Genomic DNA, 15,091 nt, shown 5'->3' with positions numbered 1-15,091 from the left:
GTGTCATTGACATGGAGCATGTTATTTCATCATTTCAATGACCATTTATTCATTAATCATTCTTCTTGCAATGTAACATGAACAGCAGCAAGTTTGGGGTAATGCCTGGTTTTAACATTAAGTAGCAGTAACACTGCAACCCTATGTTTTCCCTCCTAAGCAACGTGTAGGATGCAGAGTGCTGCCTACACACCTTCAACAATGGAGAAGGAGGAAAGAACAGTACAGAGGTGCTTTAAAGATGAACGTCACTCCATGTCTTTCGATCCTGTTACAGGAATTTTGTCACTCTGCCATAAAACATCTCACAAATGACAGTATACTAATAAATACTGGAACATGCACAAAGCCAGTTTGAGTGAGATTCTTTAATAGCCAAAATGAATACTTACTCAGCCGTCACTTACACCAATTAAAGGGCACTGTGCACAGCTAATGACAGTGGATGCACTCCTGTCTTTCACACAGTTATTTCGTCTCTTAGGAGTTTGTTCTTTACCAGAATGAAAGAACACATAAAGCACTATTGCTATTTGTATTATGAAGCAGTAATTTATGTAAGTGTAACCGTTTTAAGTTTAAATTGTAAACAAAAATGCTGTAGAACTACTGCCTTTGCCAAGCAGGAAGCCTAAACATTGTGTATGAAAATCCATTGTATTGTGGAACAGAAATTTGAGTTAATTTTACATCTTGAGAACATGCTGACCTTGCACTAACTAAGGTATAATTCAATGCCTACCTTGAACTCAACAAAATAACTGACTTCTTTTGGCAGCACAGTCATCAAATGCCTTAACAAGCGCACACATATGTACATAATCCAAAAATCAAGTATTATACATGTACTTACCAAATCGCCCTTCTTCACCAAAAGGGCATACAGTAAAGAAACTTAAAATATACAGCATAATTTCTGATTGTATGTTAAGAGAAAACCACAATACTGGCATGCCAAAAGACATCTTTAAACACTGCAAACATGCATTTTGAAGAGTTATTTCCTGCCAGAACTTTGTAAAAAAAAAAAGTCATTTGACACTGTTGAGGGCAAATTGCAGGCACTCCTGATGGATTTAACTTTCTTTAGCAGACCTGTTATCAGTCTCATCAAGACTAATTAAGACTCAGCAGTAATTGTTGGGAGTAATCTGTAGGGCTGTAACAGGCATGGGATCAGAACTAGAGAGACTGGTTTTCACAAAAGAAAATCAGGGGCTTTTCATTCACTGTCTTGAGCACTTCAGTAGGTCTGAATTTAAAAGACTGTAAATAAACTGTATCTTTTTATTTACAAGGCATATAGGAAAAACCTTTCCAGAATTTGTTAGGAATATTTCTTCACACCATTTTCTATAGCATTTCTGAACTCCCCTTACATACCTTGATCAAATATAGCAAGTGAAGAGCTCTCAAGTCACAAAACAGTCCTTCAAAACATTCCCTCTCTCCAGAACAACTCATTGCAAGTGAGGTTACAACAGCACTAGCAGCATGCCAAGCACTTGCCAGAAAATTAAAGCATCATCCCCCTCCCTGAAAATGCTGTTGGGAGTCATGCTGCACACACCTACTCCAAAACACTACCATCCATAAGAGCCACAGCAAGTGGAGAGGAGGTAAGGGAAGAAAAGCGACATATGGCATCTTGTGGAATTCAGACACAAGAGCTATATCCAGGCTCCAGGCCTGCCAAAGAAAGATCATACATGTCATGGACCACATTAAAACTTATTTCAAAAGTCATCTAGGTTGGAACCACCAAAACACATGCCAGATTCTGCCCATCACTGCAGTTGCAAGATAAGAGAACATGACATTTTCACACCAGTCATCAATACACTTACCAGTCCAAAGCACTGACACTACCAAAAAGCATCTACAGTTGCAAAATTCAAGAATGTGTGTAATCCTTCTATTGAGCTCTGACAAAGACTTTTCTGGGAGCTGTTTAGAGGCAAAAGATTCATCAGATATGCCACAGGATATAAAAACAAAGCAAATAGTTCTTTCCATGTGGGAAACAAGTTCGTACACGGACAAAACAATACTATTATTACTGCCACCCAGGCTTCACAGAGAGCACTCTGTCATTGGAACTCACTGCTTTACAAGACAGACCAATGCACTAAGAACACAAGGCAAGGAAGACAGCAAAAGAAGCATCAAGGAGGCTCAGGAGGTAGGATAATATTTCAACTCTTTCACAGAACAGTATTTGGCTGAAAAATTCAAAATTTACCTGCTGTAGCTTTCGGAAAAAAGCTATGAAGACATCACTGTTGGTAATATTTGAATCCAAAGTAACTGAAAAACAGGAGGAAAACAGGGAGGGAGGAAACCAAACTTAGCCAAAAGATGAGAAACATGGCTACCGTCCAAAACCAAGATGCATACAACATGACTGTTGGTTAAAACATCAGTGCTATTTTATTCATCCTTTGGTTTCTGCACAGCTACCTTTACTACCCTGTTGTTAAATCACTGAAGCTACAAACAGTGCAAAACACATGTAGTTTTGCTGTTCTCCCAAAGCAAGTCTACAGTAAGGTTCTTGGCCACGTAACTCCATGGTCATTCATGGCCAGTAACTCTAAAAGGAGCTGCTGAATACTCAAGTGAAAAAGATAAATCACTAAATAAGGTTCTAAAGACTAATCTTGCACTTCTATTTTGTAAATCTTGGCAGAAAGTATCTGAGGCCAGAGGCTACAAAACCTCTTTAAGTTCATCTTCTCACACACCCTTCTTTTTGGGTAATTGAAATAGTAATATTTTTTTTTTATTTGTGGCTCACATGAAACTCATGAGGTTCATTCTAGGGATCCTGCAGACCTGGTTTATAACACAATACATGGCACCTGAGATTTAAATTTTCTACAAGCTCTTGTTATAGCTCTCACAAGTCTGCCTAGAAACCCTTGAAGGGAAGGGGCTTATATAGAGCCCAGTTCCATACCACACTTCTACTAGTCCAAGTGCCTGTCATTTTTGCCTCCCTCTTTTTACCCACCAGCCATGAGTTCTCACACCCGGCCACATGTCAGGTCTGGCAGTTGTGAAGCAGCAGAGATGGGTGGCTCAGTTCACTGATCCAGAGGAACAGAAAACAGCCAGACTACTGGCTGCCACCAGAAGGCCAAGTTGGGTCAAGTTTAAGTGTGAAACTGTACCCTTACATTTTGGGAAAGCTACAGGAAGGCAACCACCTCAGAAATAAGAGAAACGTGATATGCTGCTGTTCTAGAGCCAGTGAACCAACAGACAGGACAGATCTGCAATGCTTAGCCCCAGCCTTTTAGATACATCCTTGCTCAGCATAGAAGGTAAAGTGCTCTGCAGACAATTGTAGACATATCCTTAAAGGTTTAAGCCAAGCTTACCGTTCTGGAGATACTGCTCCAGCTGTGACTGTCTCTCATCTGCCATAGACTTGGTCATTGCCAGGTAATACTTCGGAGGAAAAGCAGGCACAGCACTCCCAAAAAGCTGCCTGAGCTACAAAACACCCAAAAGGAAAGTTCCACATCAGTGAAGAACTATTCATAGCTTCCAAGGAGCTTTCAGTGCTCTCTTGTTTTGACAGCGAGACATGATGACCTACAAAGGGCATGGGGTACCTACCCGGCACCTCCCTGATGGCCCTCAGGGCCCACAGCAAGGGCAAAGCCTTTGACTGGGCAGCCAACAGATGACAGTCCAAGTGAGCAACCTCTTTTGAGGAGTTTATCATTCTTAGTCTTACCACTTCTGAGCTCCTGATCCAAGCCAGAAAAGTAGGATTGTATCAACCTTATTAGCTAGGTCTTACACACCTCATGGACAAACAAGATATGATTACAGAAGTCCTCTCTTCCCAATACATCCATACAGGATTGCTTTGATCTATGCTCACAAAACTACTTTAAGAGCTGGCTACTTCTGCCCTTGACTTGTGCTACCTCAGAGGTTTTTATTATTTTGTGCATGAGAGGTAGTAACTTTTATCAGATCATCTCATATTGTCAAAAGAAAAAAGAATACAAAAAACCTCCAACAAAAAGCAGAGAATCTTTCAGGAATGTAAACTATCTGAAAGTTTGATTCTTCCTCCAGCTGTATCAGCTGGCTAATAAGAGCTTAATATCTCTGTACAAACCCCCACCTCATTTATAAACATGCCTGAAAGGACTAAAGAACTGCAATTACATTATCTTATGTTAACGCAAGATAGCTCCAATATAGGCTTGGGCAGTAGTTAGTCACTTGGAAGTGTAAAAATAATCTGCTATAGGCAAATTATTTCAAGAGGAGGATAGGCTATGTTTACCTTCCCAATATGCACATTACTAAACACAGCAAAATCAGCTAGTTCGCCTGGAAACATTCCTTCACCTAAATCAAAGCAATACAGCATCTGACCAGTAAAATGAGACTCCTACAGTATGCAGAGACATTAATACTAATTAAATTTGAAACACCAGTATTCAACTTGGCAATCAGTAGCACTAAATCATACGAAAGATGACACCTTCCCCTCTGGCCTTGGCTGCTCAAGTCCTTCACATGACTCCAGCAGCTGAAGCTTGAAGATGAGAAAAGTTTACTACTGCAAGAATTAGCAATACCCTTTCCTGCCTGTTGGCTGAAAACAGGAGAGGCGCATACTCTCACAGCTCCACATTCCCTACATTGGCAACACACCGTCATTTGTAAGTTCTTGATTATTAGATATGCATGAATTGCTCCGAGATACACAGCATAAAAGGGTTAGATAACACTACATGCTTTGGTTTTATGTGAAGCTAGCAGTAATAGCTACTATAGAGTGCTGTTTATCTTCAAAGTCTCTCACATACGTGATCTTCCCCCAGGGACTGAAAAGTATTATCTCTGCTCTACAGGCAGGCAAACTGAGGAGATACAGCAAAAAAAATTGCCAGAAGTTAGAAAGCCAGAGCCACACTGACAACAAGGAGGTCCTCTCTCTTCCCTCTGTGTTCAGGCCATGCCTCACCTACAAAGTGGTGCCGCCTGTTATCATCAGTTTGCACAAGCTAAGACTCTGGCCTACTTAAAATAATTAATTCATCTCAGTGCCAGCTGCTTGGTAAGTTTCTTGAAACACAATTGTGTGTCCTCAGGATCTGGGCTACAGAGAAGAGAAACTTCTCCCAACTGATTGGACTTTTTCACATCTCAAAGAATTGAAGAAAAATGCCAATAAACTTTAAGTGCGTATTTGTGTACAGTGCTGAAAGCCCACCAAACTATCAGCCACCAGCATGAAATTTCATTCTAGCAGAATGAAACTAGCCAATATTTGTCTTCACAAACCCAACAGCCTAAGCTACATTTTAAATTCAAGTCAACAACAACACTGTACCTGGTGGTGCCAGGTGCCAGCTGCCTGCTGCCCTGTCAGGCCAGCATCACCGTAAGAGATAAGCTCCCTACCCAAAATCTGCTTCTGACTATTTCCACCCCCCACCATGGCTCTGGGTTTGTTTCTGCAACCTAAAGCCACTCTGCAGAAGATGCATCTCAGCCCCAACCAGGGTGCCCTGTGCATTGCCATTTTCTCTGGACTGAACCTACTTGACCAGACCTACTACCAAGCCATCCTGCTCCACAAGCTGTCCAAGGGGAAGACTCCCATCCTTTGGCCTCTCTACATGCTGACTGAGCAGCTTCTTTGCAGACCCTACATGCAGCTCCTGCCAACAACACGCAGCAGTCACCTGTGCCTTCCTGCCTCACAGCTCACAACCCAGCACTGAGGCTGCACAGCTCCACTTCCAGCTCACCACCACAGAGGCAGCTTCAAGAGCAAGTAGCAGGAAAGGCCACAGGAGGCTGGATCACAAGAACAAGCTTAAATCTGACTGTGCTAGAAGCCCAGACAAGATGTTCCAGCCTGGTAGAAGAGGTACTTGCCCTTCCTCCAAAATTTCTACCTAAAAGAGAGAGAGCAGTTTCCCTAAATAGGGAGTTTTAAGCTTTAAGACCTAATTTTTTCAAAAAGGGGAGCAAAGACACATGCCATAGTTGGTGCTGTTTCTTTTTCATGTTTCTGCAATAAATATTTCCTTTCTCAGCAGGAGACATTATAATTTTTAAAGTATAGTCAACCAGAATTTATTATCTCCTACTTAGTCTAATCCCATGGGTTTGGGTTTTGGTGTCAGGTCCTGCCTATGCTGTCTAGACAAGCTATTTCACCCAGGGCCATGCTCCATCACAGGTGTGCAGATGCCGAGGTCAGGCACAGCACCAGAAACAAAAGTGCTAGCCTGTAAAAAATAGAGCAGCATTATAGCTATAAAGCTATTATGTATGGATTATATACAGAATGCACAGGCCTCTGGGCATTTCCTTCTCAGTTACACGATTAAATACTAAGAAGAGGAAGAGACACAATTTTCAGATTAAAAACACTTAAACATCTTTCATGTGAAAATAAAACTATACGTATGCAGAAACTGTCCAAGAAATCAAAGGTGTGAGACTCTTCTAGTACATGACTGGCTAAATGAAGTTTAAAAAATGTTTTCCATATTTAATTACTTTTTCCCCCAATTGTTTTATCGTGATTAACAGATTTTTTTTTTTTTTTAGAACTTTTTTCCTCAACAGGCTTTCATACCAATCACAGATGCTGCAAACCGACTCAGTAGAGGTTGTCATCAGGACTAGAACCCACCAGTGCTGGATTTCACTCTCAACCCTACAGGGGGCACTTCCTGTTTACCCCCTGCCTTGAAGCAAACCAGTGAATACTTCGACAATTGCAGGAAATAATCTGTTCCTCTCAGTCCTACAACAGAACGTAGGTTTATTATGATATGTGTTTAGAGAGAGGGATGTGCTAAACAGCTGCCAAAATGAAAAGGCAAATGCAAACGTGGAAAAGGTGGAAGCCAGGGGAAGTCTGTCTTCAGCAACAGTTCAATTTCAAGGGAATCCAGTAACATTTTTAGAGCACAAACCACTGTCCAGCTAATCTCTAGCCACACTCTAGAAGTTTCTGTCACTCATATGTTCTTGCAAAAGTGCCTTGCCTCTCCATAAGCAGAATAAAGACCCGCAGCTCCATTAGGGGTGCTCTGGTCAATGTGCAGTCCCCACAGAACTAAAGCCAGAGCAGAGCATGGCTGCAGTAGAGCTCTGCCTAGCTGTCCTTGTATAAATCTAGGGCCAAAGCTTAAATCCTTAAAACACACATCCACCCGCCATTGACACTCCTGCTGATGCTGCTCACAGTCATTTGCAGAGATGGCTACACAAATCTTAGTTCTTCTGCAAGTGCAAATAAGGAATGCTGCCCAACATGCATGGCATTCATCCCAAGCAATGGGAGACTGTCCTTCAGCTGTCCATCTCCACAAGATGAGAAAGGCTAAAGATGCATTGCTCTCCTCAGCATTTCTGCCAGCCCTGCCTAAGCAACCCCTTCTAAGCGAGATCTCAGGATATCATTCTTGGTTGTTTGTACCTCCCTCTATACCATCTGCCCTGGGTGCTCAGCTTAAGGCTGAGAATCCCATTTGCAGGTAAGGCACCTAGAGGTAAGGAAATGTTGTTCAGAGTTAGTATACCGACATCTCTCCATTCAACGGTGTATTCAAAACCTCATACACTCCATCACCTACACTGCCCCTGAACAGCTGCTCCCTTCAGACAGGCCTTTTGTAGGGAAAAACTGCCCTGGGATACACCAAGGAACAGAGCTTGGGAGTGTCAAACAACAGAAGTGCTCTCAGAATATAAAGCGATTGATAGCAGGAAAGTGCACAGCAAGACAAAAAGGGGCAGGTAAGGCACAGCATCACAAACAAAAATCATGTGTCCTGATTTTGTATTTCAAGTTAGGAGAGGAACTTGTAGAAGTGGAATAGCAGTGCTTTAGAAATCGCCACCTTTAAAGAGATCAGAGGCACAACAACACCACATCCAACAGGAGTCAGAGACAGATCCTCCAGAGTAATGTTCAAGAAATACCGTCAAGTATATTTACTCAGAAGTCTGTCCATGAGGGAAGCTTATTTCCAATTCACATCCTGCATCCATCACAGAATTGTTGCATGTATGGGGCTTCATTGACACCACGTGTGATCTGGTCAAGAGGGTGAAACTACTGTACCCTGGAGTTCAAGACTTCTTGTGTGTGTGCCTTTTTCTACCTTCAGAGTATTTCAAGCAAAATAATCAGAACAGGCTACAAATAATTATAGATAAGTAACCTCACATAAGTATAGGGAAGACAATTAAGGGACAGCAATACACTTGTAAGCTTGAAGACCAAGTATAGCAGCTACCAACAGCAGGAATGAAGGAATTAAAAATAAAAATCAGCTAATGAGTTGTAAAGCCCAGCAAGAGGCAAACTGTCAGTTACAAAGGATGCAGAGAAGGGAAAGGTTTTGCTGAGAGCATTAATGGAGTTAAAACCTCTTGAGCACAGAACAGTAAGCCTTAAAGAAAAAGCAAGCAAATATATAACCTGGTTTATTAGTTCAGATATGTTATCCAAAATGCTCCATTAACCAAAGCAAAAATATTACTGCGAGAGCTCCCACAGGGAAAAGAATTGTAGAGCTGGGGCACAAGAGCACACCTCAGCAAACATGGCAGCCCTGCTACTGACTCAACTGCCTTTTAGCTGTGCAGCTCCAACTGCTTATGAAGTCACACAAAGATGTGAGAGATGGGCCTCCATCTGGGGCCACCTGGCTGAAAAACTACTCCAGAGTGGTCATATCACCGCAACACAGCACAGCAAGGAGGCTGCCAAAAGAAGGAACACCTACTAACCCATTACCACGAGAAGCATTCATCAAACAGGGCCCTAAAGTAGGGCTGGCAAGGTAAAATAAGGCTGCTCAGCAGGGATGACTGCATGCCCAGACTGACAGAAAAGCTGGGAGAGATTTTGCTTTGAGTCAAGGAGTGGCAAAAGCCAAAGAGATCAGGCTAGTGAAGAGAAGGCTGGTAGCCACGCAGCTTCCACAGAAGAGCTCAACATCACATGCTGCCTTTTATCTTCCTAAGAAAACCAGAGGAAAGAGAGAGAGGTGACCCAACAGGAAACAAAAGCAGGGGTAAACAGGCACATTCACCCTGAAATAATCCACTTCATTTAGCTGGGGCCACATGCTATCCCCTGACGCTCACTATTCCTCAGAATACTCCAGGCCTGTATTCCAGCTGTTTTGTAATTGCCTAGCAGTTGCCTGTATTCGCTTAGGCAATTCAGGCCAAGGGATCCAACACTCGGTTAACCCTTTGCTTGTCCAAAAAACCCAGCAACTGACCGTGCAACTTGCCTGCGCTGACCTCTATTCACCTTCTACCGTTGTCCACAGCTGTTCCAAGAGCCCAGCGAAGCAGCTGCACTTCCCTCCCAGCGGGGCTCCCACTTGGAGCCCAGAACTGCCGCTGCTTGGCCGACATTTCCCCACGAAGCCAGTTTACCACAGCCCTCCTGCCACATCCCTTGGCTTTTTTGTTATGGATTTGCCTCCCGGTCGCTGCTGGATCTCACCCTGCCAACACAGGTGCCCTGCGAGCGGCGGCTGCGCCCCTCCGACAGCACAGCACGGGGGGGCCGGGCAGGGCGCACGGAGCCAGCCCTCAATAACGTGGATTTTGGGTGAAACAACCCACCGCCCTCACCGCACAGCGGCCTGTGAGGGCCAGGGGGTCCCTCCCGCCCCACAGCCCCCTCAGGGGCACAGCCCATCGCCCACCCGCCCCGGCAGGCTGCCCCCCTCCCAGGCTTTTCGGGGTGCCCCCGGACCCCGCCAACCCCCCCCCGGCCAGCCCTCACCTGCGCGTCCCAGCGGCGGAGCTGGCTGTACCGCGCCTTGCCCAGCAGGAAGCCCTCCAGGCACACCGAGTACAGCTGCAAGCACAGCGCCGTCAGACCCCCGCCCGGCCCCGCCGGACCCCGCCGCCCGCCTCCCCGCCCCGTGCCCACCACGTAGCGCCCCCCGCGCCTCTCCCGCAGCTCCTCGGCGGTGGTGATGCTGAAGTGCAGCTTCATAGCGAGACCGGGCCGGGACGAGCCGGACGGGACGGGGTGGGGCGGGCCGGGCCGGGCCGGGCCCAGCGCCTCACGGCAGCGGCGGGGACGGGGGCGGCGCAGGGGGGAGCGGGCACGGCGCCAGGGGGCGCTGCCGCGGTGCAGGCCGCGGGCTGGGGCGGGACGGTCCCTCAGGCGCAGCCTCGGCGGCGGCTTTTATTTGCCGCCCCTCCAGAAAAGGGGCAACGTGGAGTTATTCATGGTTATTAAAGGTTAATAAGCGCCAAGCGGTGCGGGCTGGGGAAGCAGCCCGGCGGGGTTGAGCCAGGCACTGAAGAGCCGGCATTGAGCAGGGCAGGAGGCGCGAACAGCTTGGGGAAGGGGACTGCGGATAACGCACCATGAAGTGACCATAATTCACTGTTTTTCAAGGAACAAGAACTAGGGGCCATTTGGTGAAAGGGGTATGCATCAGATTTATAAGAAAAGAAAGTCGGTTTTTGACGCAGTGCCTCACTACAGGTCAAATATACTTAAAATGGCAGGTCCACCTCTGGCCTGGGGCTTTTGTTTATCACTAGCTACCAGACAGTAAAGACAAGTTACGCTTGCTGTATTTCATGGCTTCCTTAGCGTATTCCTGGTACCCCCAAGGGAAAGGCGCTGCGGGAGCTGGGCCTTCCCGCCTGAGTCGCTGTGGAAGCCCTCGCGGTCTCATGCGAGCACTGCTGCCGGAGGCGTGCAAGGAGTGCATCAGCATGGAAGTGATGCAGCTGAAACGCCTCCCTTGCCAGCTGGGGCCTGACACAAGTGCAGTACTCCGGCCTCACCAAAAGGCTTCTTCTTCTTCAGAGGAAGAAAATGATTTTGGGAAGGCCATGATTCACCAACTGACCTGGGGAAAACCCCTTCCCAGTGGAACAAGGTTTGTATGTGTTTTTCAAGCAAGAGGATTAACTGTGGGCATTCTGGAGAAAATGTAGAAGAGGAAGTAAAATAAGATTGTGTAACATGTTTGATAATTTGATTTGTTTTTCTTCTTCATTTGTGCAGCCAAATATGACCAGTCTGACGACTTCTGGAGCACCCACACAACCGCTCTCCTAACAGAGTCACCTGTGTAGCTCCTGGGGTCACAGCTGCCCTGTTGTACCTGGGAGATGAGGCACCTGCATCCTGGCGAGCTCTGCAAGAGCTTTCCTTCCACTCCTGAGCAAGGCCACTGTGTGCATCTTTGTATCCCAAGTCACTTCACAAATTCACATCTCCACTTGTAACCTGGGAGGCAAAGTGGCTGCAGAATGAGTTTGATGGAAAAATGTCAGGTGTAGGCAGACAAAAGAAAGATCTAATCTCCAGGCCATGGGCAGGAATTTTCCACTTCTGCTGTCATTCCAGGTTGGTAGTTGCTTCTCATCTGCCTGAATCTGGTTCCCCTCTGCAAAACTACAGGAGGGGAAACTGAGCTACCTTTGGTGGCAAATCTAACAGTGGCAAAAGACAGGATCAAGCAAGCTTCCACTTACAGATGTGACAATGCAGTATCTTTGTGGCCCGCTTTTTGAACTGTAATCTCTGTTTTATGTTACCTGCTGACCAAGTTTAATCTAGAGCACATGTAACCCAAGGTCCCAGTTACTGCAGTGTGACACAACCAGTTAGCCTGCCCAGAGCTTCATTTTTGTTTTCTCAGCACTCAGATATCACATGGAATGTTTTCAAGTGTACTCAGAGCTATAAAAACATATGTATGTCTGGACAGCTATAGCCAGCTGGAACATGGGATGTTTCTTCAGCAGGTTACATGGACGATAGGAGACTACTTGGCATAGAGATACTGCTTTTAGTACTTTATGTGCAACAGGCCCATTATGTTGGCCTAGCTTATAATTTCTTTTTTTCCTTAATGATTACATTCAATCACAAGTGAGAAATCTAACTTTCAAATTACTTTTTGAAAATATTCTTCCTTTCTTCTTGTTGCCCATGTCCTTCAAAGAGAGCTCCAACTACAGGTGCACATCGTGGTCTTAGTGTAAAACATGTGTTTCAAATTTGTATTCACTTAAAATGCCACATCCTAAAGATCTGTAACCCTGCCAGCAGCATTTTCATTTGGATACAGCTACTTTCCATCACTATTGACTACATCCTACAGAAGGTAAGCAGGACTAAAAGTTTTCCTTCGCAGACACAGCCATACCACATGGACTCACAGTTGCCTAAGGAAGAGTGTTTAGGCTGCTGATGTGCTGAAATCTCTGCCAGCCTCGTTGAGGAATTTTATCTTGTGGATTGTTTTTTTTTTTTTGCATGGGGCATTTTATGTGCTCCTCCTGGATTGTCAAATGAGGAAAAACCTGTGAAGAAGGGAGGTGGTGAGCGAGATGCTGATTTGTGGCTCAGAAGGAACAGGATCCCAAATGCAAATCGTCACCCAATGGGAGTAAGTGTACAAGGATTCCCCAGATTTCAGGTCTTTACATGAGAATGGAGTTGTCCTAGACTCGCCTCTTTTGCTAGCAGCTGAGCTACAGATCCTCTTTAAGTCGGTGTGCTGCCTTTGAAACACCATCACAGAGGACCTGCAGCATTTCCCAGCCAGACCTTGTAGCCTTCCTATGGCTTTTCATTGCAAAGGTGGTGTAGGGCTCTTAGCCCTTTACCATGATGTTGATGAGGTAGCTAATTGATGTAACTGCACATAAGATGTGGTATTTCTCTTTGTGAGAGACTAGTTGATGAAAGGGAAAAAGGGAAGGAGGCAAGGGAAACAGGACAGTTTAATTCGAAGTGCCCATTTACATCATAAAAACTAATCTGAGAGAAGAACTGGAACTTTTTTTGAGTAGCCACCAATTCCAGTAAATCCAAGCCTGTGCTGGATTTACTTGGGAGGCATTTCTACCCTCGAATCACCTCTCAGGGACAACTCATGTACATGGGAAGCTATGAAGAGTTCACTAGTTTAAACTACTCCGGCGGGGAATGAAAATGTTGCTTATGTACAGGGAGCAACTCCAACAGAAGGATCAGTCATAGAAATGGAGCTTCCTACTTAGTCCCAAGTAGGATGGCCAGAAACACGTAACTATGGAAGCCTAGTGAATTGTGGTCTCAAGGACAAGTCTGTGGCATTCTCTAGCATGTCAGTTTGGATCAGAACTCCTGGACCTACTGAGAATGAATACAAATCCTGGCTGGGTTTTTTGGGAGTGTGGGGTTTCTTTTCAGTTTTTCCAAGCAGAATTCAGAAAAACTTTTTGCCAAGAATCCTAACCCAAAATGGTAAGCGGCTGTCTTTCAACATCCAGTTGTCCATAGCAATCATTAACAATGCTCCAGAGAAGGAAATGCATTCAGGTGCAAAGACTGAAGGTATAATTCATTCCAGGGCAGACACCTCATCAGTGTAAACTGGCAACTGTAATGACATTGCCTGACTCAGGAACATCTTGATTTCTACCACCTTGCCCCCTCCTCCCCCAGGACACGGTGGAATCCCAATTTCCTAGACTTCCCCAGAGCACCAAAGAGAATGCATGCAACCCAGATTACCTCTGCGCCAAACCTTTGATTGGGTTGCCCATAAAGCCACATTCTGCTTGGGAAAGTGGACAGTGGATGTAGTACTGTTCATTCAAATTGCCATTCATTGCTGGAGCAGGCTTTTGGCTGCTGCTAAACTCTGAAGCATTTGCTGTGGTTAGAATGGAAGGCAGGGAAAGGACTGAAAGAATGAAATACCAGAGGATCCAGCAAAATCAGCTTAGTGCTGGGTGCCTGCAGGGCAGTAGAGGATCAGCGTAAGCCTCTGACAAATGCTAGAGGGAACGTGTAGCAGAAGGAAGTGACTGCCAGTTAGGCTGCCTATTAACCCAAGGGAACAATGCTCTACTGCTATTGAATAAATTGATTTTTGTGTGGTGCATTGTTTTACAGTAGGTACTCTGAAGATACATTGATAGAGGCACTAACAATAAATTTACTATCGCCAAGATTTAAAAACAAACGAAAAAAAGGACATTGATCAAATAGGCATCTGTGGTATACAGCGGGGAATTACCATGTCATCAAGAGTGGGAAGAAATAAACCCAACCAACCCAGGGTTTTGTTTTCTTAAGCCATCGTGATTGCCTCAGCAGAATTGCCTCAGTGTTCCCTTCCATCACAAAAATTACCTAGCATTTCAGGCTGGCACAACACTGGTGCTTGACACACCCACAAAAGCCTTGCACAGAACCCCTCTTTTCCTCCTTTTTCAGTTTCTCCATATATGAGGTACATAACTTGCACAACCTTACAAAACATAAAAATTAGCTTGGTTATCTCCAGCAGACATATCACCTCCTACCTGGGGAAAGGAGCAGAAGTGAGGCGGGCTCTTTCCTTACTGCTAGTGCCCCGAAACCCCTGCAAATAGTGAGGTCTTTACATCATCCCTTAGAACTTCCATTAAACCTTTAGTTTTACCCAATTCTTCAGCAGTTCTATTATGGTGCTAAGTATTTTTAGGTCTTTAAAACAGTCTCCAAAGCTTTAATGTTTTTATAGTTGACACTACATAAAATTAATGTTGTACATCCAACCTCTTATATACGTATCTTGTCTGAACCACCTCCTTTGTAGGATTTACCATCCAATTTCAGAAATTCTTAATACTCATACACTTCAGCAAGATTGCAAATTAAAGGCTAACCCAGCCTGCCTCCATTGGGACAGGACTGAACCTAAGAACTGAACAAGCTTAACCTAATGCCTTTATAGTGAAGTGGGGATTTTAAATGGGATTCATTTACACCAGATTAATTTCACCCCTCTATGCTAGGCTTATTTCTCCAATTCACTTAACAGAAAAATCTCAGGTCTGAAAATCTTCGCACAAGGGGAAAAATAAGGGCACTTTTGAATAGTCTTTTGGGGGGGCTTCAGAAAGCATACTGAAGAGCTGTTAAGACTTCAAGAACAGGTCCTCATACAACACGGATTTGAAAGCTTTCCAGAAAGGAACTCACTAACTCCTTCCCTGCAATTCTGTAGAAACTGCATCCTTTACATACAGCCCGGGCAGACTGCAGCAGCTAAGT

General features: G+C 44.9%; 1 protein-coding gene across 10 annotated transcripts in view; it reads right to left on the bottom strand.

The window, feature by feature from the left end:
• The window catches only part of SNX31 (sorting nexin 31), a 30,787-nt gene extending 20,660 nt beyond the window's left edge, over window positions 1-10,127 (bottom strand). For 3 of the 10 annotated variants that reach the window (XR_008820617.1, XM_056330583.1, XM_056330584.1), the window contains exons 1-5: window positions 9,959-10,127; window positions 9,809-9,883; window positions 3,384-3,498; window positions 2,243-2,307; window positions 1,848-1,947 (exon numbers count right to left, since the gene is read on the bottom strand). Coding sequence is in view for 9 of the 10 variants with exons in the window: in XM_056330583.1 (XP_056186558.1) it covers window positions 1,848-1,947; window positions 2,243-2,307; window positions 3,384-3,498; window positions 9,809-9,883; window positions 9,959-10,024 (421 nt within the window). In the remaining variant the exon portion in view is untranslated. Of the gene's footprint in view, window positions 1-1,847; window positions 1,948-2,242; window positions 2,308-3,383; window positions 3,499-6,625; window positions 6,797-9,293; window positions 9,716-9,808; window positions 9,884-9,958 lie in introns of those variants that run through there. The other 7 variants (XM_056330586.1, XM_056330587.1, XM_056330592.1 and 4 more) reach the window with 5 other exon arrangements.
• Between the last annotated feature and the right edge of the window lie 4,964 nt (window positions 10,128-15,091).

Source organism: Falco biarmicus, chromosome 3 (genome assembly GCF_023638135.1).
Source record: "Falco biarmicus isolate bFalBia1 chromosome 3, bFalBia1.pri, whole genome shotgun sequence".
NCBI classification, from domain to species: domain Eukaryota; kingdom Metazoa; phylum Chordata; class Aves; order Falconiformes; family Falconidae; genus Falco; species Falco biarmicus.
The sequence above is the reverse complement of the archived record's forward strand: the minus strand, read 5'-3'. Positions and strand labels throughout refer to the sequence as shown.